We start from the raw sequence: 26178 nt of genomic DNA, 5'->3' as shown, positions 1-26178 counted from the left end.
TTGGTTTCCTTTAGGTGGCATCTACGCCTCTTGGATCTCTGCTTTATATAAAGTGTTAATAATGTCTTTTTTTTCCTATAGATGTTTAATCATGCTTGCTACCCTTAGTCTCAGTTCCTGTCAGTGTTTGCTCAGGTTCCCCTGGGGTTCCACAGCATTCAGTCTCCAAGGGCATGGGGGGAGGGGCCCTCTGGGTTGGGGGATAGGGTATGCGGCTCAGCCTCTGTTTTGTAGGTGTGGCTGGTAAAAATCAACTGTTGTTTCTCTGCTGTGCCCATTTTTCTGCTGTCCCTGTTTTTCTGCCTTCTGCCCTGATGACTGGGCACTGCCGCCGGCCATGTGGAGCTCACAGCACTCCCAGGCAGGGCTGTTCAAGGAAGTCGCTGCACTTTCTCCCCTCCTCCTCCTCCTGCAGGGAGCTCTGGCAGCTGCGAGAGGCAGCTTCCTTGTTTCTCCCAGTGCATCGCCCAACACCTGGGGTTCTGACCTGCAGTAGCCCTTATACGCAGATCCCATGCTCAGACATGCTGGTGTGCAGTTTGGGTGTTTTTTGTTGAGTTTTAGATGTTCAGCTTAGTGTTGTTTCAAGGGGAGAGATTTGGAGACATCTCTCACTCTGCCATGTTTAAATCAGTCTCAAAACATGGAGGGAGGGGTTGTTGTTGTTGATGTTTGCTTTTGTTTTGTTTTGTCTTGGTTTAAGAGCTCAGGTTGGAGTACAAGCAGCTGATGTGTTCAGCAGTTTAGCCCCATTTGGGGAGGCTCAGTGCCTAAGCCCAAATTAAACATCAGAATAAAATATGTGGACAACGAATATTCCTCTCCCTAAGGCACTGGATTTGAGGTAATGATTTAATAAATACTTGTTGACCACTGAGAAGTCATCCTACCTGAATTCTAAGCCCAGCTCTGTCATTTATTATGTTGGATAAACTGTTTAACACATGGAGCCTCAGTCTCCCCTCTCTGTTAAACTGGAAAAGAGGGGGCATTGACTGGATTAGTGGTTCCCTGGCTTTTATAAGTCAGGAAACTTTTTGAGAATTTGGTAAGAATTTCATATGAAAATGCACCAGCATCAAAATGTATAAAATAATTAAGAATGTGTTTAGTAAAAGAAGTGCAAGCTTTATACACTTAAAACTAGAAAACTGTGGTTTGAAGTGATGTTGCGCCAGTTTCTGAGCTCAGGATTAAGAAATTAGCAGCTTCTGCTTCCTATGTCTTGGAAGAACCCATCCACCATGCTGTGAGGAAGCACAAGCCATCTCAGAGAGAGGTCACATGGGGAAGAGCCAAGGCCTTCCAGCTACCGCCCCTTTGAGCTCCTGGCCAATGCCAGCACAAAATCAACAGACATGTAAGTGAACCATCTTGCAAATTGGATCCAGGCCCAGGTGAGCTGCCCCAGCCGATGACTTCCAAACAGAGATGAGCTGTTAGAACAAAGCCCTAGCCAAGTTGCAGATTTATGACCTAAATAAATGATTATTAACATTTTAAGTTGCTAAGTTTGGGGGTAGTTTTTTATGCAGCAATAGACAAATGGAATACTTAACAAATGTCGGCTGAATGAAATGGAAGTAAATAAAAGACTTACCTTAACCCCAAAAGCTTTCAAGTAAAACATTTCTATTGGCTTTAGGCCCACTTGGGTTTTGACGAATTTTGGACTTCCCCAAACTTGGATATGGATGGTTATCTGAAAATGGTTCTTCTTTTGGCAAACAAAAGCTTCATCTACTGGTGAAAAATTAAATCCTTTGTCTGTGACAACTCGATATCCTATACTGGGTCTATGAAAAGAGAAATCAAGAAACCACTTTTACAAATATTTTCTACACATTTTCTTTCATTAACCATATTAATTGTATAAACAGTTCAAGAAAGTATATTACAGGAAGTGCCTTTTACTATATTTAATCAATCTATTTCATGAATTTTTACTGAGGAAATGAAAATGATATTCCAAAATGCAACCGGCTCTCTCACAGCGTTTTATCTTCCTAAAAGGAAGGAGCATGGCTCTTGCCAAGTGGGAACATTATTCCCTCAGCCTGCCTTTTCCCTTCGTGCTTCCTAGACTTCTAATTTGACTCCACCATCCAACAAAAAGACGTAGGCTAGAAGTTGGGAAGTTGCCGCATTACTCAGACTTGTGAAATGTCTGGGCTAGAATTGATCTCTTTCCTCTTTTTTTTTTTTTTTAAGTCTCTAAATTTTATCAGCATACTCAAATAGTCATTCGGATGAATGAATATTCAGCCTGCTGCTGGTCATATGAATAAAACAGATCAGAAATACCAGGAAGAGCTTTAAACTAGATTAACCAGAACCAGTCTTACTGCTGTTTGAAAACTTGTTTTCTCTAGAATGCGGTTATTTCCTTTTTATCCACTCAATCTGGTAACGGCACTGAAAACCTGCAGTGCTGATTATTTCTGTAGGAAGGAATGGAATGGTGGTGAAGGGGCTAATCAGACTCTTACTTTATTTGTTTTATCAAATCATTTTCAATAGCACTGTTATGCATTTAACTAAATGTTTAATTAATTAAACATTTTACATGTTTAAAATACTTTTAAATGTTAATAAAAACAAAACATGTTAAATGGGTAACATTATCAAGTAGAGAAAAAATATAGAAGTTGAAAACTCCTTTGGCAAATTTTTCCTGTACATGTTGTAGATATGCAATATGATTTTTATTTCATCGATGTGTCTAAATTTAGAGTTTTCCTCAGGAAAGAGGCTCCTTCCTAGGACCACATGAGGAGGGGACAGTACTTACTGCTGTGCTAGCTCTCTGCTACTGTGTGGATTTTTGCATCCTGGGATCTCAATTTGGAAGGCTGCCATTATGAACAACATAGAGTTTCTAAGTTTTCCTCTAATTCCAGAGACAGAAAATATTAATGGGTCTCTTGGGTAAATAGTGTTCATGTTCTTTGCAATTAAAGCACCTTCCCAATGAATCAAGTCACTGTCATTGATTACCCTCAAGTAGCTGATCGGTCAAAGCCTCTACAATCACAGTGCCTGCCAGCAGCAGTAGGAAAATCCAATGAATGAAAAACTTGATAAAGACCACATATCTTATGCCATCTGAGAACTTTATATTAACTCAAGTTTCTAGAGTTGATTTGCTAATCTACTCATCTAAAGGCTAGATGGATTGAATTGTATAGATTTTACTACAGAGCATAATAAGAACTGTCCTGGTTGAGAATAAAAGGAAATGTCTTTTTGTGATCTTCCATGTTTCACTGTCAAAAACTCTAAAGGAAAAAGTTAAGGTTTACAGCGTTGAATTTCAAGCATTAGCTTGAAATTTAAGGACAGCTGTAACAGAAACTGAAAGAACCAAAACAAGTACACTGTTGAAGATTATTCTGAATCTCAAATACCCGTCTGTGGTTATAGATATCTATTTACCTAAAAATAGCAATTCTGTTTTTAATATCAGAAGTTAATTACAAAGCCAACTAAATTGGCTTTTCAAAAGCTCTTTTTAACACAGGTTTTAAATATCATTCAGAAAAAAAATCTGATAAATTTTCAATCCCCTAACGTTACTACTTTTAGGTAATTTAGGAAAACAATGTTTTTATAATAAATTGAACATAATAATCTAAGAAGTGACAAGTGATTTCGTCTCAATGATATCAGTAGTAAAATCAAGAGGTCTTGAATTCTAATTCAGATGCATATTGCCTTCCTTTTTGCTTAAGAAAAGTGAATTATGGCTTCAAAATAAATCTACCTCTACACCTTTGAATTGATACCATTTGTGTTCTTATTTTTCCAGATCAGTGGAGCATAGACTGGAGTTAAAATAAACTTTAAAAAAAAAAAATCTATTCAAGTAAGAAGAGAGATAACGGTTACCTAGAAAACTCGATTAACTCAGATACATAGAGACTAGGAAGCATTAAAGATATCCACTAAAATACTGTGTGTGTGACAGTTTCATATCTTGACTCTCATATTTAGGATAGAATGTGGAACCCTCCCTCAAAGATAATCAAATGAAGGAAAGATTCAAAACCAAGACCTATGGGCTCTTCCTTTCTTTTTCTAAGTATACACAGTGGCAAAGACACAAAGTTGTGACATTGCAATGATACAATTAGCAATTTGTTTCTTTCTGCCTCCTATTAAACACACCAACTCCCAAAATCTGTTTAACTCCTTAGATTTTGTTTTAAGGAAAAGATTTCTTCCTTCTAGTTCATCCAACATTAAAGTCCTAGCAATAAGCTTTGCTCTTAAAGAAGTTATATTTGAATTTAGAAAATACCAGGAAGGCCCTCAAGTTTGTAGGTCATTTCTCTTTCATATTATATTTATTACTTTAAAATCCTATTCTTTCATCACTGATATTTTCTAGTGTTTCAAGAAGGCATTATTTATAATGAATGAAAATTCTAGAAGACTTAAGTGGGTAAATTATACCCTAAGGAATAAAGAAAAGGCTTAAAGAATGTTTAAGAGCAATAATGCATAAGTCCACATTTGTTTTTTTGAAACTATAATGTCATAAGAATAGGATGAATCTTTTCCAGTTTTAGAATATTTTGTATGGTTTGATTTCAGTCTCTGAATATGAAACCACCAATGACTGTGATTGCTGCAAGATATATTGAAAATGAACTTCACAATACTGATTTGCAGCACAGATATTAAAAGAGGAAGGTGTCACTAGCTAAAAATGTACTCTCTAGAATTTTAAATTAACTGCAGGATAAAATGTTAGGGATCTGGGAAATCTTCATTTTCTGGCTTTTAGTTTAAACTAGGCACGTGATCTCAGAAAGATTGCCTCTCCCTCCGTTGTTTCGTGGGTAAATTACAACAATTGAGACTTACAAGTCTGGATTCCTGAAGGCCGGAAACCCCTGTTCCAGCTATTCATTAGTTAGAATGCAAAACATCCAGAGTAAGACACGCTTTCTCACTGACCCATCCCATTTGATCAGGGGTGGCACCGAAGTCCCCATGCTTGAGAGAGAGAGTCTTGAGAGAGAGCAATACCTTTCTCCCCTTACTCTCCAGCCCACCTCAAGGAGTTCCTCAGGCCACTTACAGTTTTTTGTAATGACTGTTTAATAAACTGTGCCAAGGAACACTTTGGTACGGCTGCCACTTCAGAGCCGGGGAGCACTGGACCGCAGGCGTCACGTTCTGTCTCCCAATGTTGTGGTCTTGCACTTGGCTGCTGTGACTCTCACTTGTCACTGCAAAGAAATGTTTGCATTAGAGCCTTTCCCCAAGGCTGTTTTTCCTTGACTCACAGACAGGTACATGGAGCTAATAAGCCACGTAGGAGGCAGATCGACCATATGGAAAGTGAAATGGGTTGGCAGCCAGAAGGCATGTGGCTAGCCTTGTTTCCTCATCTAGAAAGAGCAGCTTGAGGTCAGTGATCTCTAAGGTGCCACGGTGGGCACTTGTTGGATACGTTGCCTTCAGGATCTATCTACGCTGCTTCCTGCACAGCATCTCCTCACTTCTGTTCTGTGTGGTTCCAGTGAAGTACCCTCCCAGCCCAAGGAAGGTACGGGACCCAGGCTTGTTCAGCCAAAGTAAAGCATTCGCTATCTGCATCAATAATACGTCAGGTAGACACGTAGCCTAATCCAGTCCAAGCGGAGTGGCTCTCAGCATTTCAGGAAATGCGGGTTCAAAGATGCTGACTCTTTTCCATGAGGTCCGAACCTGTGAGCTATACCCTCAAGAGCTGTTGGCATTATTTTGGGACATGAGGGAAAAGTCTGTATCGGAAGAAGCCAGCAGAGCAGAAGGCACACCTGAGAATGAAGGGCACCCAGTCCTGTAGCACGATGTGAGTTCTGGGATCCAATCCTAAACTCTTGGGTCACAAGAGCCAATAAATTCCTCCGGTTCTGTTTTGCTTGCTTGTTTGTTTGTTTGTTTGTTGCTTAAGGCACTTTGAGGTTTTGGCTTTTATCTTTTGTTTGTTTTTGTTAATTGAAAGCAATATAGTTTGTTACAGGTCCTTTGTAGCACCAAGCTGTGGCCCAACTAGCTTTTTGAACCTAGATGAGTTATTTATTCACTTAGTGTCTTAACTGCAAAACAGAAATTAAAACAGGTGTCCTGCCCAATTTGCAACATTACACAGGCAGAGAGACTAACAATACAAGCAAGAGCACTTTCAGAAGCTGACACCAAGATAAAGTGACAGAAAATATCTTACTAGCATGTAGCATTAACGACATGAAAATGCTACTTTTGTATGTCAAAAATGGTCAACTAACTGCAATTTCACAGGTGCAAGCTACTATTTTTTGCATAACCCTTGCAAGTTGTTTGCTTTAATTTGAGTATGCCTCTAAACTGTACATTTCAACCGCAGATAATTTTTATGTAAATTAATTTGGTATGTTAGCTGTTTCCCTTTTCTTTTTAACTCCTCTACTATCGCTCATGTTTGACATCAGGAAAGGAAACAGGGGTGTTCATGAGATCAAGTGCAGGCTGTACGAATACGCAGAAAGATGACATTAGCTCCTACAGAATGTGCACGTGGCTCACAGCTTAGAAAAATGCAGGGAGTGTGGCTGGGTTTTCTTTCGCTCATCTAACTTCCTTATTTTACACTTTCATTGAGGACTTCCTAAAATAAACGAATAACAGAGCTGCTGCAAGTTGTTTTTGATCCCAGATGCCACAGAATATGTGTTTTTCTTGGGTTATCACTATTACATGTCACTGAAGCGAAACATCTATTCTTTTGGTTTTTGTAAGTGTGGATTTGGGAACAATTCCTCGAAATCCTGAGAAACTTTTTCCCAGCTAAGAATACAGGATGTTGGCGATGCAAGGCTTTTTGTGCCCTCATTCCTCCCAGAGTTACCTGGGCTTAAATATTTGAAAAACAAAAACAAAACCTTTCTATCATTCTCCTGCTCATTCCAAGTTCAGAGAAATGGAGGAACTAGTTTTTCCCTCTTTCCTTCCTCTTTCCTCCAATAAAGAGAAAGTAAAGAAAGTTCAAGAGCTTGAGGTTTGGAATCAGATAGAAATGAATTTGAATCACAACTCTACATTTGATGGCTATACAATCTTCAGAAAATGGTTTAGGGTCTCGGGGCGTCAGTTTCTTCATCTGCGAAATGAGAGTGACAATATGACACCTCCCAGTATTGTTGAAGGGGTTCAGTGAGTAAGGTCTGTAAGTGCTTAGCACACTGTCTGCCACCAGTAAGAGTTTAAACAATGATGTCATTATCACATGTACTTGTCTGAGCTCAGGTGACTCGGCTATTCCCAAGAAGCCTTGGCAAATTCTTTTGCTCTCGGCCTCCATAGTAACACTGTCCGATGTGAAATAACTAACCCCAGTGCCTGAGTGAATACCAGCTGACTCAGGCCCTTTCCCACTCAAGCATGGTGGCAAGGGCAAGGTGCCAGAGGAAGCAGCCAAAGGCCAGCTCCACTCCTCTAGGTGCTGGGATAATGGCATATCTCACCCTTACCATCATAGCAGCAAGGGTATTGGGGCAGCCACTCCAACAGGACTGATGTAGTGGTGGCTTCTCTGGGAGCTGACTATCAGCTGGTGAACCCCAGGGATGAGAATCTGGGACCACAAACCCACATCAAAATTCCAGGCACAAGCCTGAGCCCATCCTGGGGCTTATTATTATTAATATTAATAATAATATCTACTATTCCTGTGTGTTTTCTGTACTGCAGGCACTGTCCTAGACACTTGACATAGTTTCTCATCAACTCCTTAACTCATCTTCAAGATGATGATCCCTTTTTTTCAATAAACTATCTTTACTGAAGTATAATATACGTGAAGAAGAGTGCATAGATCACTAGTACACAGTTTGATACTTTTTAATAAAACAAATTATACTGGGTAACTAAAAATAGGACACTTCCAGCACTCTTGAAGACACCCTCCTGCCCTCTTCCAGTTACCACTTTCTTCTGCCCAAGCATAATCACTATTCTGAAATCTAACACCACAGAGGTGTTTGTAGAAATGGAATAAGATGATACATAATCTTACACGTTGGCTTCTTTTGCCCATATTATATCTATGAGTTTCACTCGTTGTTGCAAATGGCAGTTGTTTATTCATTTTCATTGCTTTATAGTACTCCCTTATATAAGTATATAACAATTTATCCCACCCTTGATGAACATTTTGGGTTATTTTCAGCTTGTGGTTTTTATGAGCAATGCTGCTATGAATATTTCTGTGTGTGTCTTTTAGTGGCATATGTACACATTTCTGTTAGGTATATTCTTAGAATTGGAATCACTGGGTCTTAGGATATGTTTTAGTAGATATAGCCAAACAGATTTATAAAATGGTTATGAGGAAAGAATTCTTAATCTCATTCAACAAATGTAGAAACTGGGGTTCAAAGACCTGAAATAACTTGCCTAGTGTCACAGCTGTTAAATGGAAGAGATGGGATTCAAACTTTCTTTTTCTCTTCATGCTATACTGATGATTTCTTGAGAAAACATAACAGAGGAGAGAAGCAGAAATGTGAAGGCAGCAGAAAATCATCACAGGATGGAGCTTAATTCTGCAATGGCCAGAATGATTTGAGCGGCAATCTGGTTGGATGAGGAAACTCTTGGAAGGTTTGGGTGACTTGCCCAACACTCTCGGTGAGCTGGTGCATCTGTGGGAGAGTGAACAGATGGTTCTCTCATCTGGCTAGAAATTTACTCAGTCTTTTGTATTTGAGGATCAGAAAGAGGCTGGATGCAAAGATCCCTGAAGAAATTAGAATAACCTTTCACAGGGAGGTGTATGGAGAGCTCTGTATTATCCAGAAAGGGAGCTTTAGTTAGCATTTTGTGTTTTTAGGGTCAAATAAGAAAACCAAGCAACTGCTGGCCATAATGGACCCACGTAAAAGAAAAGAAGACAGTAAGAGGTTTGGTTTATACAAGGGCTGGATGCCCAGCACAGCACTTTCATGAGATGGTGACACTTAGGACTTGGCTGAAGTCATTGTCCACCGAAAGACCACTACAACCATGCTGGAGCTGAGGCCAGATGTCCCTGAAAGGACCAGCTCTTATCATGTGGCTGTGACAGACAGAAGCATCAACACAAGCAGGTGAGAAAGCCACAAGCATCTCCTTTCAGGGTAGTATAAACCTCTGAAGTTTGGGGAAAAAAGTGGGAGGGGGAACCCCAAGAGGGAAATCTTGGACTTCTTGCCAAGCTAATGCTTGCGAATAAAAGAAATATGACTTGGTACCCTGATTTTGGAGCGCATTTCACACTCCCTACAATCTGATTATTTACAGTGGCTAATAGAATTGGTGTGGAGTATTATCCTTTTCCCTAGGAAGTGCCATGGCATTTACTCTAAAAATTGTGAAATTCACGTTTTCTGACTCAAAAAACCCACTTTGTTCTCAGCTTGATCAGGTCTCTAAGCTCAAAACATAATGTTGTTTAAGACAAAGAACGAGGCAGGCTGACCACTTGGGCATTAGATGATTGTGCTAAAAGACTTCTAAAATGATTTTCCAAAATTTCAAAGATCTACTGGGAACCTGCTAATTTGAAATAAGTGCTAGGGAAGCTGAACTTTCTACCTTCCTGCTCCATGGTGGAAATCCTCTAAAGTCCTACTATTCTGAGTACCTTCCGTGAGTCAGGCACATCCATCACTTGGGAGCTTGTTAGGGAGGCAGGATCTCAGACCTAACCTCAGGCTTACTGAATCAGAATCTACCAAAATCCCCATGTTATTTGTGTGCACACTGAACTTGAGAAGGATGGCACCGAACAAAGCAATGAGCATACCAGCAGGCCTGGAGCCTGGGTCCTCTCAGACACACTGCCTCTGAAACTGAAAGGACTAGTGTTTCATCTCCACCAGAGAGAGTGAACGGCATCTCTTCCTGGGAGCTCCTGTACCATCCCACCTAAGACTGCGTGAAACATGTCAAGAGGGAAGAAATAAACTCCAAGAGCCAATCACTACCCTTCGATGAGAAAGAACATAAATTTGTTTTGTAGGGCTGCTCCAAGGCTGGTAAAAACCCCTGATCGAATGGGCAGGGCAGTGACAGGCCCGGGTTGGCTCACTTGGGCTGGCGTGGTGGGCCCACATCTGACAGTCCCCGGAGTCCTCCAGGGCCTGTGTGCACTTTCTCTTCTTCGTGGGTGGCAATGAGGCTCTAAAATCAAGAAACCAAAATGCAGGTTAGGGTTCTTCTTTGTACTCCATGTTACGGTAAATCAGATTTAATTTCTCAGGTCTCTGCTCTCTGCCTTTCTAAATCTAATTCTTATTAGTTAAGGTTCCTTGAGTCTTGCTAGTCTGCGAAACCAGGTCCATTTGTGGAGAGAACAGAGCAAGCCCCTATTCTATGAGCCCTACTGGTCTGAAATTTCTGTTTCCTCTATCCAGTTGACTTGGGATTCACCTATTTGAAAAATAAACTGACAACATTTTCAAAGGCAGAGGACTCAATGAGACAGAAGAGATACAAACTTAAAATATAGGCATACATTTTACACCTGAATTTTTTTTCACATGGAATTTTACCACAATTTTCAATGGACTTTACTCTTTTTGCCATCCTCTAGGTCGAAAGGAAAGAAGGAAAGGGAGAAAATAGGGAAGGAAGGACAAAAGAAGATTAGGAATGTTTAATTGACAGATATTTTTCTGAAAGCTCATTCACAAATCCCTTTGAGTACTCTAGCTAAGGTTGCACTTGCAAACTGCTTTCTCCATCACTCAGAACCTCCCTACACATTTCTGACACTTTAGCTTTTTATTGAAAGAGGACATCGGGTTTAGTGGGTTATTAATTAAAAGATGGTTTAAAGCCAAGAGCACGGGGCCTGGCCATGTCTGATATATGTCTCAACACTGCCATCTGCTGGAGAGGATGCTACTGTTCATTTCTACACGCACTACCGGGGGCTGGCTGCTCTGAGGTCTTGCATAACTAAATATCTTGCTCTTTACCCAGGGCTGTGGCACCGAGGCTGCTGATGGTAAGAACAATTTATCCCCAGGTGGGAAGACACGGATTGGTCAAGGGCGGTCGCAGGATGACTGGTACTTGGGTAGCAGTTGTGAGAGCCGCTGTGGATAAGGCCAGAGTCGCTCATTTCAGACCAGCTCTGCGGCGGGTGCGCCGGCAGGGTCCCAGGTGCAGCAGCAGAGTGGAGAAAAGGAGCTGGAGTCCTCAAAGTCGGGCAGCATGTACCTGGGGGAACGCACAGGTGAGAAGGGCCTCTCCTCCTCACCAAAGTTCAAGAAGAGGAGCGGTGCACGAAGTGCGGGAGGCGGAGGGCACTCACCTTTGACCTGTAGAGAACAGCAAGAGTCCGACATAGAGTAGGGTGGGGTACCCGGGAGCTGGCGTTGCCTGAAAATTAGAGACATGCGTTGCTTTTTTGTTGAAACCTATTCCATCATTATATTTTTGTCACAAAAGGGAGGCAGCACTCAGTGTCCAGCAGCATCCCCAGGGATGGTTCCAAGTGCTCCAGGGGGCCAAAGCCCATCAGACCATACCCGGTAGCCTGTGTTAAACGAGTGGGCTTGAGTCAGACAGACCTGGGTTTGAGTCCCAGCTCTTCCACTTCCTAGCTGTGTATCCGTGAACAAGTACTTAGCCTTTCCAGGCCTTGGTTTCCTCACCTACAAAATGGGAATAATCATTACATCTTCCTCATAGCATCATTGTGAGAATTAAATGAGATACTATATTAAAGCCCATAACATAATGCCCCAAACATAGTGAGCGCTCTGTAAACTTTAATTGATATCATTATTGCTTTTCAACATTCTCAAAGCATTTATTCCAGAGAGATGGTTGTACATACTGTTTGGGCTAAGATAATGTAAAATGTTACCACTAAAGCAATGATTTTCCATCTGTGCTCTGGGTAATCTCAAAGTTCTTAGAAGGAGCTTACGGGTTTTATAAAATAATTTTTTTAATGTCTGGGGGAGAGGGGAATCATAACTTTTTTTCTGTTTTATATATTGACGTGCAAGTAAAATTTCATTTTAAGAAATGAATGCCATCACTAACAAAGTGTGAAAACTTCAGTTCCAAAAAACCTACAAGTCTCCAAGGTTCAGAAACTCTGTGATTCTAAGTCATACATAAGCACCATCACCATCTACTTGGTTCTCTTGCTGGAGAGTAAGCTATTGTGGTTTTGTTCGTTTGTTTGTTTGTTTGCTTGTTTGTTTTTGGTTGATTAAGATTTCAACCTTGTACAATAAAAAGTCTATTTTTATTATTTACAAGAAAAGTTTTGTTTTCTTCTTAAATTGATCCTTTATAATCTATTCACTTCTTACTAATGAGAGAAGAGGGAACATACATTTGCCTTCCTCCAAAAACCCCACTCAAATGAAAGTAAAGGAATAAAGAGGCACAAACACAAAAGGACATAGAACACATGAGCAGAAACCACACTTGACCATACTTCAATGACATTGGTACAGATGGAAGCAGGATGGATGGTAACTGAATGAACAGAATGGACAAAGCAAAAACAAGGCTTCCTGGAGACATTGGAGGGGATGTAGGAGCCAACAAGGAGTTATCCGATTCAAATACAACTCCAGAAAAGCCCAAGAATTAGAGTCACCAGGAGCCTCTGAATTCAGGGGTAAGGTGGGGCTGAAAACAAAAGGATTGATTGAATGTTTGTTCAGCCAAGTAACTACCCCATCACCCCAGAAAAAGCTAGAAAGTCTTACTCTCTGGAGAAATGGATTCAAGGAGATTTCGGAGCTACTGGGATAAAAATGGAAAGATTAATTAAAAGCCTGAACACTGAACCGTGAGACCTTTCTTCAACTCAGCTTTGCAGGCATCGAAGCAGATATCCCACAGTAAGAAATCGGAAGGTTGTTCCCCAGAAAAATAGAATGTGCTCAGGAGGGGATAAATGATATTTTGAAAATACCCAAGGAAAAGGCCAGTCCCTGCCTGATCACTCCAGAATGAAACTCATCCTTGGAGAAGAATGGTGACACACACACAGAACATCTTAAACAGGAACAAACAACAAAGGAACAGACGGTTTCAGAAAGCTTTTGACATTGAAGACAGACACCAAACAACTATATAAATAAGGAATGCAAGAGTCACAAAAAGCCCTTGTGCTTCTGATATGACTAGCAAGTTCCTACCAGATCAGACCCTCCCACAGATAAAAACTGTGAACTCTGGGGGAAATTTTTTAATCTACCCCAAAACATTGGAAAGTGGACAAAAGCAAGAAGATTCTGGAGGGACACTGAAACATTACCTTGGACAAAGTTAATGGAATAAGTTCAGCTACATATTTACAGCTTTTAACCTTAGGGCTGGTTGAAGGCAGAATCATAGAACAGCTAAAATGCCAATAGAACCCTAAACTCTTTCTATCCTAAGGAACCAGAGAACAGAGTATTGGGCAAACACAGATGCTAAAAGTGAAAGGGGAACTGTGGGAAGGAGAGATTGAGAGAGAAGAAACCCCAGATTCTATGTATAAACTCTGCCTAAGTGTCTAGCTGACTCCTGAGCCCTCCCTGTGTGGGGCAGCCTACACATAGCCTAACCAAAGAAAAAAGGACTGAACTGAACTTTGAGTTACTGCAAGAGGTAGCTTTTACAAATAAGTCGAAGTATGTATACTCTTCAGAGGAATATATAAGAATCCAGACAGTCACAATGTCCATGATACAATTAAGAATTCCTCAATAACTCAGTAGGAATAAGCATCTTTTGGTTACTAACTCCAACGTGATGAATAAACTAAGAAAATTCCTAAAAGAATGTTATCCGTAAATACACAATTCATAATTACAACAACAACAAATTACTCAACAAAAAAATAAAAATATATAGCCTAGCTTCAAGGAAAAGAACAATCAAGGGACAGTAATCCAGAGATGATCCAAAAACTGGATTAGCAAACAAGGATTTTAAAGCAGCTATTATAACTAAGCTTAATAGAGTAGAAGAAAATGTGTTTGCAAAAATTTAAGAAATACAATATCTCAGCAAAGATAGAAACTTTTTTTTTAAAAAAAAGAACTAAATAGAAATTCTAGAATCGAAAACAATTTTAGATATGAAAATTCAAAAAAAAATTAAATCACTGGTAGCATAACGGAAAAACTTGAATATAGAGCAATCGATATCATCCGATCTAAAGAACAGAGAAAAAAAAATTTTAAAAGAGGGAGATAAAGAGGTGTTTGTGAACCTGTAGGGGAAGATGGAGCAGAATAAAGAAATAATGGGCAAAAACTTCTCAAATTTGGTAAAAGATATAAATTTTATAGGTTCAAGAGGCTCAGCAAATTTTAAGCAATGTAGAGATAGGAAAAACCACACCCAGGTCATCAAAGTCAAATAGCTGTAAACCAAAAATTAAAAGAAATTCTCAAAAGTAGCTAGATTAAAACAACGCATTACATATAGGATAGTAGTGATTCCAATGATCAGTGACTTCTCATCAAAATGTCAGAGGCGAGAAGATAGTGCAACAGTATCTTTAAAGTACTAGAGAAAATCAAAAGTAACAATTTATCCTTCAAAAATGAAAGCAAAATAAAGACATTTTCAGATAAAAAAAAATTTTAAGAGAATCCATGAATAGACAGATAAAATAAATGTTAATAAATGTATAATAAATATTAAAGATATTATTCAGGCTAAAGGGAAATGACTTTAGGAAGGAATGCAGAGAATTAAAAAACTGATATATATCTGAAAGCAAATTACTTTTTCTCTTAATGTCTTTAAAATACACAGGACTGTAGGAAGCAAAAATTATAACATTATCTTGCAGAGTTTATAATATATGTAGTTGTAGTACTTATGACAACTATAGCATACAGGATGGGAATAGGGTTTTAATGGAATTATGCAGTTGAAGGTTTCTATATTTTATGTAGATGATATTAAGTTCTTAAACTGTGTAGAGCAAGAACAGCAATATGAAAACATCATTTAGATAAAATGTGGTAGAAATATCTAAAAGTATCTGCATCTGGAAGAGCCAAATTAAGGTAAATGGGGAGGAGTAGGGCAGAGGTTTGCTGGTTTTCATTATAAGCCATATGTGTATATGGTACCATTTGACTTCTTAAATTCTGCCCTTATATTACTCTTATAAATCTGCAAATTAAATTTGGTAATTGACTTTGTGATCTCATAATTCCACATTCAAGAGTCTAGGCAGTTGTTAAGTTACCTTCACATTATCAGTTCCACTGAATTCAATAATGTTAATAAAAACTAAAAAAATCATAATTATCAGTTTACTCAAGAAATATGGCATGGCCTATTATAAGAGGACTGCGTGCTCTATTCCTTTGTGGAGAACCACAGGTTCCCTGTGTTAAATGACCGCAATATGTGTTGGTAGTTTTTAAATGAACACATAAAAATTTCAAATGCTTTCCTTAAAATTTAGTCTCCCTTCCAAAACCCATCTCAGCTTCTCCTTTATTTCATCGCATTCCATGCTTGATGCATTTTAATATATTGAGAGAAATTTTGCAGTTCTTTTCAGAGAATTTGAGAGAAGAATTCATGATAGCTACTTTGACCACTAAGCAAATTATTTTTTAAAACTAAGTAAATTGTTAAAACTAGGGCAATGATTAACTTCAAGAAAAACACTGTTGCTTGGGACTGTTTCTAAGCTGCTAACTCCTCCCTACTCACACACAAGGTCAGGAATCTCAGCAACGCACCTAAGACTGTTTTTGGACTTCCTCTTCTGAATTTCTCTACTAAGCCGAAGGGATTTCCATGAAGTAGGCCTAGGAAGCGACAGACACCATTGGTCACTTCTTGAAGAGCTATCTCTGTCTCTAGCTTCTGTAGGAGGAAGTTGTAAAAATTGAAAGATTCTTAGCTGCTGATAAAAAATAGGATAATTCGTCCTTTAAATCCCTTTGTCTCAGACACACAACTTGTTCTGAATTTTGAAAGATGAATGGAGAAATGCAGCCTCCTGGAGGCTGAATGCATGCAAATGAAAAGAGAGGGTGTAAAATAGACTTTACCCCGCAGCTGGTTGAGGTCGTACGTATTTCCATGACATCTGCATGCTGCCCCCAAAGGAGCCAGTATTTCTTTCAGATTGCAACCAGGCTTGAGCAAGTATTCATCGAGTGCCTAGTATGCGCTCACGACTCTACTAGGCGCTGTACAGGACAGTTACAGTACCAAGACATGGGCTTCATGTGAATACTCAGCTGGGACTCCTCAAAATCCAACAGGCTAATCACATTTTTTTCAATGACTCCCCCAGTGCCTTCACACAACAACTGCCTCTTCTCTAAAGTTCTATTGCACAGTCAGCTCAACTCAGCACTGTGCCTGGTATAGAGGTGGTACTTCATATATATGAATTACCGCTTTTCGCATTATGTAAGAAATAGATTTGTTGTGAAATATATATATTTATATAATTCTTATATCAAGAGAGAGCTTTCCTGACCACCCAATCCAGATCAGTAGCCTTCCTCTACCCCTCACTTTCTGAATTTCACCCTTATCTTACACTTGTTTTTCTTTCATCTCAATGAATGACTTTATACTGTATGCCATTGTCTTTCTCTTCCCACTAGAGTGACACGGCAGCAGCGGAGTACCAAGAGTGAAGGCATGGGAACGACTCACCCCAGGAACAGGCAATAAGGAAATGCACTGTCCGCAGAGAATTTAAAAACAATACTTAAACTCACAAGAAAACAGTCCACTTTTTTTTTTTTTTTTTTTTTTAAATCACCATGCACCACTAACTCAGAGAAAAATGCCTGGGTGCCCTGTCAGGGCAGATTGCTTCTCACCACACTGCCCTTAGCAGGAGGTTTATCTGTTTTATTCACTGTTGTACCCCAATATGCAACTATAAAAATAGTTGTTACTGAAAGTATTTTCCCTAATTTTTCATTTATATGATTTATCTTCTCACATGGACATTCACATTTAGAGCATGGCTCTGTGTGTGTGTGTGTGTGTGTGTGTGTGTGTGTGTGTGTGTCCTATATTGTACCCAGTGGTGAGCATGTGGTAAGCACTCGATAAATACTTGATTGAGCTTAGCTCGCACCCACCACCCGGAACTTGGGATAGGAAAGGGCCTTGGCAGAAATCACAACAGTGTATAAGATAGCCCAAGAAAATAATTTCATGAGAGGGCAGCGAGAGGCAAGAAAAGCATGATGTCACTCCTCTCTAGCCTTGTGTTGGCAAACAGCAAGAATCCTGACCCCCTCATCACCATCGTCTGCTGTTTTTAGATAACCTTCATGGAAAACCTGCTCTGGGTCAAGCACTGCGCTAGCCCTCCGCATGCGTTGTCTCGTCGAATCCCTAGTACCACAATATGAAAAGATACTATTATTGTAACTGTTCCACAGGCAATAAAACCGAAGCTTGATGAGATGAAATAACACCTGAAGTTATTCACCTGACCACTAACTAGTCAAGCTGGAGTCAAGTGGATTACCATAGAGTTCATGCTCTAAAAAAACGCGGTGTTTTCAATACAGACTATCCTAATTAGATTATTAAATATAGGTTATCTCATTCTCCACAAATCTCTTTAGAATCAAGAAATCATCAAATACATGGTGACAGAAGGAAATTTAACTTTAGATGGTGGACACACAATGCAATATGCATATGACATATTATTGAATTATACACTTGAAACCTATATAATTTTATTAACCAATGTTACCCCAATAAATTTAAATAAATAAATAAGTCACTAATAATCTTTTAGCTTTTCTGCTTAGTCTTTCTCCTACTGAATCAGTGCGAACCCAGAAGTCAAACTGGTCGATGAACTCAAACAGTCTTTAACAAGCTCTTCTCATGAAACTATGTGTATTACCTCACTCCCTTTCGTAACATCACAGTACAGTGCTTATCAGCCACACTCCACTGGTGCCAGAACTAAAACATACAGCTGGTCATTGACTCCTGACTCATTTTGCCATCCAACTCCAATAAGCCAAATTCTAAGTAAAACCATGAAATTCAATGAAACCCGGAGTTGATTCCTCATGGACTAGATATGTCTCTTGGGTCCGCTCCTATGATGTCACCCATTCAAATTTGTGAATAGGTGTCACCTCACACATTTTTAAAAAGTTTTTATTTATTTATTTTTCAGTTACAGTTGACCTTTAATATTACTTCAGTTTCAGGTATACTGGTTAGATGTTTATATAATTTACAAAGTGATCACCCTAACCTCATGCATTTTTGAACAAAACAAAGTGTTTTGAAGAGTCATTAGTCTCTTTTCCAGAGCTTCTTTCCTTTACACACACACACACATACACACACACACACACACACACACTTTATTTCCTTTTTCACTGCAACCTCCAGAGTTTTATGCCATTAGCTAACTATCTAGCCTTCCTTTCTGTAAGCAGCTCTCCACATCTGAACGTTTTCCAGTGCGTCCAACTACCGCAGCTCACCTTGTCCCTAGTAGGTAACTGGCTGGCTAACCTAAGGAATCAGAGAAGACTCCAGCCTGCTCCTGCTGTGCAGATGGCTGCTCTGGACAATGACACACAGGGAATAAAGTGTTAGGGGCAATTTCCAGAAACCTTCACATACTGACAGATTTGCCCCTAACTCAACATACCCGTCAGATTGACACAGCATATCCCAATGCTCATACATGAGCACATGCCTCCTCCCCGAAAGGGTTCAGGCCAAGTAAGTTGGAGGAACATCGCATTTTCCTTCCCCAGTTGCAAATTAGCACATCAAAGTCTCTGAACAGTCCTGCGGCAAAGAAGTTCATTTGATTTCTTTTAAGCCAGTGAGTCATAAGCATATTCGTTGATCGTGGAACTTTTTTTTTTTTCCTCTCAGCATCTCACGGGACTAGTTTTCCATAGAGAATTTAGGGGCATCTGTTTTTACAGGGCCAATAATTCCATTTTTTAATATGTTTGAGATTTGAAGATCTGCCTATGAGATTCAAACTGGCTGTCAGCAAGCTTGCAGCCTGGTGGTCTCTTAAATTGCTTAAAGAGTTGTCGCTGACATTTTTTTAAAAGCACAATTCATAGGCAATAGAATAGTGGAGAGGTCATCACGATTTGTTGTAAACTCAGGCTTGACTCCCAGCTCTGCTCCTTACTAGCTGTGAGCCAGGGCAAGAAAACCAACCTCCAAGGGAGGAATGCAGCTAACTTGTGAAGAGCCTGCTGTTTAGAAATACTTAGCTCTTGGAGTATTTGAATAGATTGTACAGATGTAATAATTATCAAACCAAACTAATGACCCTGTGGTCATGAACTGGACTTATTTCCACTTGTTCTTGCTCAGACTTTTATTGCAGCTCCACTTAATTGCATGTACCTGAGCAGTTTTTATCAAGCAATGTCAAGTTATCTGTTCACAGGACTTTTCTTTCCATGGGCATGAACTCTGACAATCTTTGCAAACTATGGTTCAGATCCACCCCAAGTCACACCTTTGACCGATAACTTTAGACACATTTAATATATTTCTCTAAGGTTCACATTCCTCCAAAATTTCACCTAAAATATCAATTAATCTAAAAGCTGCATGTAGAAGAAAGGGCATGTGTTCTAGAGCCAGGCACATTTTAATCCCAGCTGTGCCACTTATTTTTATCTATGGAAAGTTACTTAATCTCTTTGAACCTCACCCTCCTCATCTGTAAAATATAGACAATATTAGGCCTATTTGTCAGAGTTGTTAAAAGAGTGAAATATGTAAAATCAAATGTGTAATTAAATAAGTGAATATGTAAAATGCAAAAAACATTGCCCAACACTTGGTAAGTGCTCAACAATATTAACTCCATCATTTTCCTTATTTACACTCCCAAAGGTGGAAAGTGAATTCGACTGGACAAACAAATAGTGATAGCCTATAGAGAAATGTGTCTGGGCCTGCAGGAAGGACCATGGAGACTAAGATCATATAGCAGATTTCAGAACTCCCAAGTAAGAAGACAGCTCTTCAAATAAGACTTTTGTTCGCTTTTCCCCAAAAACAGCTAAAGTTCTTTCTGCTAGTTATAAAAATGATTCAGATGATTAGATCAAACCCTGGCAGAATCAGCTGTACCTTCTCTTAAGGAGAAGTCATGCAGGTGAGAGACTGGAAATTTTCTGGTCGATTGTTTCCAGGCCAGAGATGGGAAGAATCCACCCACTGCCCACTCTTCCCACAGGAATTCACACTTGCTGCTTGATTGGAATGAGAGGAATGTGAGGGCAGGCAAAGGGCAACTAGTGCCTGGGTTTAGCCCATGCAGTGTCTAGAGCAGAACAACTGGCTGAGAGTGTGGGCTCAGACATTTGGCAACTTACCAGTTGTGTGTGTGTGTGTGTGTGTGTGTTTAGCTAGCTTGCAAATGTGAGTTTCCTTTCTTCCCACAGTCATTTGGTAAGGATGTTTTTATTGGCAAAGAGCAGCACAAACCAGGTTCCGGAAATATCCACAAACAGGTTTTCCTATCATTGTTGAGATTCAGGTTTGGTTTCACTCTAGTCTTTCAGCGGGGGGAAGAGGGAAGGCATTTACAGGTATGATGAAGTGGGCTCAATAACAGAATGGAGATGACAGAGGAGGGCAAGTGAACTTGAAGACAGATCAATAGAAATTATCCATTATAAATAGCAGAGAGAAAAAAGATTGAAAAAAATCAAGAGACTCAGTGACCTGTGTACAGTATCAAATGTCTAACATTTATATTTTTGAAGTCCTAAGAAGTAGAAAGAAAGATGTTGGTACAGAAAAATAAATGTGAAAAAATGACAGTTGAAAATTTTCCAGATGTAGTAAAAAACATAAGTTTAAAGATTCAAAAATTTGAACAAATCTCAAGCAATATAATCTCAAAGAAAACTATGCCCATACCCAGGATATCATACTAAAACTGTTAGAAACCAAAGATAAAGAAAATATCCTGCAGCTAGAGAAAGATGACATATTATAGACAAGTGAATAATGATCCAAATAACTGTTTCTCATCAGAAATCATGGAGGTCAAAAGACAGTAGATCAAATTTTTTAAGAGGTGGGGAAAAAAGAACTTATCAACAAAGAATTCTAAATCCACAATCATTCTTAAAGACTTTAACATTCCTCTCACATTAATAGATAAAAGAAGTAGGCAAAAATCAGCAAAGATATGGAAGACCTGAACAACAATGTCAACCAATTTGACCTAATTAACATTTATAGAACACTTTACTGAACAACAGCTGAATTCACATTCTTTTCAGGAGCATATGGAACATTCATCAAGATAGACCATATCTTGCGTCATAAAGGAAATCTTAACAAATTTAAAAGAATTAGAATAATACAAAGAGCATTCGCTGTCCATAGTGGAATTAAACTAGAAAGCAGTAGCAGAAAAATATATGGAATACTCTCAAATATTTGGAAATTAAACAACACAATTCCAGCAACCAATGAGTCAAAAAGAAGGTCTCAAGAAAAACTAGAAAATCTTTTGAGCTGAAAGAAAATTAAAGTATAGCATATCAAAACTTGAGGGAAGCAGCTAAAGCCATACAGAGAGGGAAATGTATAGCATTGCATGCTTAAATTAGGAAACAAAGAATGGTCCAAAATTAAGAACTCGAATTAAGCTTCCATCTTAAGAAACTAGAAAAAGCAGAGCAAACTAAACCCCAAGCAAGCAGAAGAAAGTAATAAAAATAAGTGTAAAAATCAGTGAAATTGAAAACAAAGTAGAGAAAAATCAATGAAACCAAAAGCTGCTGATTTCAAAAGATCAATAAAATTGATAAATATCTAATGAGATTGAGCCAAAAAAAAAAAAAGAGGGAGAGAGAGAGAAAAGAAACAAATTACTAATATGAGAAACAGAAGAGGGGCTATCACTACAGACTTCTCAGAGTCTGCAAAAGGCTAAGTAGAAATTCTATGAACAACTCTATGCCCATACATATGAAATAGTCCAATTCCTTGGGGGTGGGATGGGGAGCAAACTACCTAAACCCTCTTAAGCAGAAAGAGATAAGATGAATTGTCCTGAATCTATTGAATTAGTTTAATTTGTAGGTAAGATCTTCCAACAAGGCAAACTGCAGGCACAGATCATTTCACCGCTTAATTCTACCAAATATTTAAGAAAGAAAGAAATCCAATGGCACACAATCTCACCCAGAAAATTTAAGAAGAGGGAACACTTTCCAACTAATTTTAGGAGCCTTTTATTATCCTGATAGTAAAGCCAGAAAAGTGCCATATAAGAAAAGAAAACTGTAGACCCACATTCTCATAAACGTAGATGCAAAATCTTTAACATAATTTTAGCATGTTGAATTCAGCAATATATAAAAAGATAATACTGAGGTTAGTCCCAGGAATACAAGTCTAGTTTAATATTCAAAAATTAACAAAGTAATCTGCCACAGTAATAGACAAGAGGAAAAACTATATAATCATAATAAATACAGAAATAATATTTGACATAATTCAACATTCATTCATGATAACAATTCTCAGCAAACCAGGAGTAGAAGAGAATATCCTTAAGTTAATAAAGTGCATTGCAAAAAACTTACAGCTAACATCCTATGTAATGATTTAAAAATTGATTGATCGCCCTCTAAGATCAGGGACAAGGCAAAAATGTCTACTCTCATTACTTCTTTCTTTATTCAACATTATACCCAAAGTCCTACCCAGTTCAATAAGATGAGAAAAAATATCAAAGGATATAAAATTTGGAAAGAAAGACATACAACTGTTCGAATTTGCAGATGACATGATTGTCAACTTGGAAACGCCAAGAAATCTACCAAAATAAAAGCTCTTAGGGCTAATAAGTAGCTTCAGTAAGATTGCAGGAACCGAGTCCAATATATAAAATCAATAATATTTCTATACGTTGGTAATGAATAATTGGAACCTAAAATTGGGGGGCATATTATTTACAATAACTCAAAAAACATAAAAAATTTAGTATAAATCTAAAAAAGTTATATGCAGGATATGCATGCTGAAAACTATAAACACTGATGAAAGAAAGCAAAGAAGGCCTAAATAAATGTAGATATACCATGTTCATGAATTGAAACACTCAATTTGTTGTTAGTTTTTTTCAATGGATCGCTAGACTTCATACTATCCTAATCAAAATCTCATCAAGATTGCACGTATAGAAACAAGCCGATTCTAATATTTATGTGGGAAGTCAAAAGAACTAGAATATCCAAAACAACTTTGAAAAAGAAGACAAATTTGAAGGACTTACATTATATGATTTTAAGACATACGCTTTTAAGACAGTAATCAAGATAGTGTGGTAATGGCAAAATGATAGATACATAGATCAATGGAACAGTAGAGAACTTAGATATAGATTCACACAAATACAGTCGATTGATTTTTCTTTTACCAACAGTGTTAAGGCAATTCAGTGGAGAAAGGTTATTCAACAAATGATTCTGGAATAATCGGACATCCACACACAAGGATATTAACCTCGATCTCTATTTCAAACCTTATACAAACATTAGTTCGAAATGGATCATAGACCTAAGTATAAAACTCTAAAAATTTTAGACAAAAATAGTAGAAAATCTTTGGGAACTTAGATTAGGCGATATCTCTACTTCTTAGAAATAAAGTACAACCCATATAAGAAAAATATGATAAATTGGGCATCACCAAAATTTAGAACTTTTGCCCTGAGAAAGAAACTGTTAAAAGAATGAAAAGATAAGCTATGGATTGGGAGAAAGTATTCACAAATTACATAGCCAACAAAGTTATTATATCAAAATATTTAAAGGGTTCTCTAAATTCAAAGATAAGAAAACAACCCCAATTTTTTAAATGGGCAAAAAATTTAAACAGATACTTCACCGAAGAAAATATATGAATAGCAAACAAACACATGAAATGATGCTCAACATCATTAGTCATTAGGAAAATGCAAATTAAAACACAATGAGATACCACTATAAACCCATGAGAAGGGCTATAAAATAATTAATAATAATAATAATAATAATAATAATAATAAAATAAAGCCTGATAATACCAAAAACTGGTGATGAAAAGAAACAATTGGGTATTTTATACATTGCTAGAAGTAATGCAAAAGGGTATGGCCACTCTAGAAAATTTGGCAATTTTTATAAAGTTAAACTTATACTTACACTATGACTCAGCAGTCTTTATCTTGAGTATTACCCAAGAGAAATTAAAACTCTTGATCACACAAAAACCTGTGATGAATATTTATAGAAGCTATTCATAATTGCCAAAAAGTGGAAATAATCCGAATGTCCTTCAATGGGTGACTGGATAAATGAACTGTGTTATAACCATTCAACGGAGTCTTTCTCCCAATAAAAGAAATGAACTATTGATCAAAGACATTATGTTTAGTGAAAGAAACCATACTCAAAATGTTGTATACAATATAGTTTTATTTATGCAACATTCAGTAAAAAGCAAAACTATAGGGACAGAGAACAAATCAGTGGTCACATGGGGCTCAGGGTGGGTGAGGGGTTTGACCACAAAGGGGAAGGGTAAAGGAAATTTTCAGGTGAGGATACTGTTGTGTGTGCTGATCATGGTGGTAATTATACAATCCTATGAATCTGTCAAAACTTACAAAACAATATACAAGAAAAAAATTGAATTTTACTGTGTATAAATTAAAAGTAAAAAAAAATAAAGCTAGAGTGGCTATATTAATAACAGAAAATAAGAGCAGAAATCAGTAAAATAGGAAACAGAAAAACAATTAAGAATATAGATTTAGATAAAAGCTGGTTCATCAAAAGATTAAGAAAACTGATAAACCTCTTGCCAGATTGATCAAGAAAAAAAAAGGACACAAATTACTAATATCAAAAACAACAAAAAGAACATCATTACAGATTGTACAGATATCAAAAGTATAACAGGGAAATATAATGAACAACTTTTGGCCAGTGACTTCGACAACTTAGATGAAATGGACAAATTCATAAAAAGTAGTTCTCTAAGTTGAGAACTACTCATAGGTAACCTGAATAGCCCCATATCTATTAAAGATATTGAATTGGAAGGAGAGGACCTTCCTATAAAGAAAATTCCAGTCCTCTCTGGCTCCACTTTTGAAATCTACCCTAAATTTATAGAAGAAATAATACCAGCTCTACCCAAGCTGTTCTAGAAAACAGAAGAGGAGAAAACACTTCCCAGACCATTTAATTATTTCATAATTTTTTAAATGGAGATCAATGCTCTCATTACTTACAAGGCCCCCAAATCGAAATCATTGCCCATTAACTCCTCCAGCACACTCGTATCCAGGGCCGGATTCCCGAGAGTGTCATTGGCCCCCTGAGCTGCAAAGACAAAGTGCAAATCTTGAGATTCATGAAGATTTCAGAATGACTAATAGCTAAAATATTGACATTCAGAATGGCTAACAGCTTGCATCCAAGAATTTCAAAGCAAGTATATGGCATAGTTTATTGGGAGTGCTTTTCTTCAAATATTTCCTTTAGCAACCTCCTTAGATGTCACTTTCTTCCAGCAGCCTTCCCTGACTGTCCAAGGTGACCCTTTTCGTGTGCTTCCTTTAACACCAGGTGCTTTGCCTTATACATTATTATAAATGTTTGCTTTGTGTTTCTTTCTCCATCTAAAGTCTTTAAGAGTGGGGACTGTGTCTCTCTTATTGTAGCCACAAGAATCTATGGTATAAAAAAAGCAGCAATAAACATTTATTAGATGGATGGACGGATGGATGGATGGATAGATGCATGCATGGATGCATGGATGCATGGATACATGGACACATGGATGAGTGGATGGACAAATTTTTCCAGTTAAGTTCAACAAGAAGTTCAATATCTTGCTTCACATTTTGTTAGACTTCCCAAAACATAACATAATGTTTCTGTCTTTTTTCTTGTTGTAAAGAATAAAAATAAACTTATTGGCTTCATTCTGATGATAATAAAGATGTTAGATTTTTTAAAGAATATATTATAAAGAAGACAAAACAGTCTTCACTTGAAGGTAACATGACTCAATACCTAGTGAATTCAAGAGAACCAACTGACAACAATTAGAAATAATCAGGAAATAGAAAAGTTCAATAAAGTAGTTGGTTAAAAT

At 38.0% G+C, this 26178-nt stretch overlaps 1 protein-coding gene across 2 annotated transcripts in view; it reads right to left on the bottom strand.

Moving 5' to 3' along the window:
- MYRFL (myelin regulatory factor like) overlaps nt 1-26178 on the bottom strand; it is a 103741-nt gene that overhangs the window by 58886 nt on the left and 18677 nt on the right. Inside the window, exons 2-7 of one of the 2 annotated variants that reach the window (XM_025041091.1) lie at nt 25310-25400; nt 11333-11400; nt 10995-11238; nt 10103-10194; nt 5087-5237; nt 1601-1796 (exon numbers count right to left, since the gene is read on the bottom strand). In XM_025041091.1, coding sequence (XP_024896859.1) covers nt 1601-1796; nt 5087-5237; nt 10103-10194; nt 10995-11238; nt 11333-11400; nt 25310-25400 — 842 coding nt within the window. Of the gene's footprint in view, nt 1-1600; nt 1797-5086; nt 5238-10102; nt 10195-10994; nt 11239-11332; nt 11401-11591; nt 11686-25309; nt 25401-26178 lie in introns of those variants that run through there. The other variant, XM_025041092.1, reaches the window with a different exon arrangement.

This window comes from Pteropus alecto, unplaced genomic scaffold (assembly GCF_000325575.1).
Source record: "Pteropus alecto unplaced genomic scaffold, ASM32557v1 scaffold76, whole genome shotgun sequence".
In the NCBI taxonomy this organism is placed as follows: Eukaryota; Metazoa; Chordata; class Mammalia; order Chiroptera; family Pteropodidae; genus Pteropus; species Pteropus alecto.
This window is presented reverse-complemented; position numbering and strand designations above follow the sequence as displayed.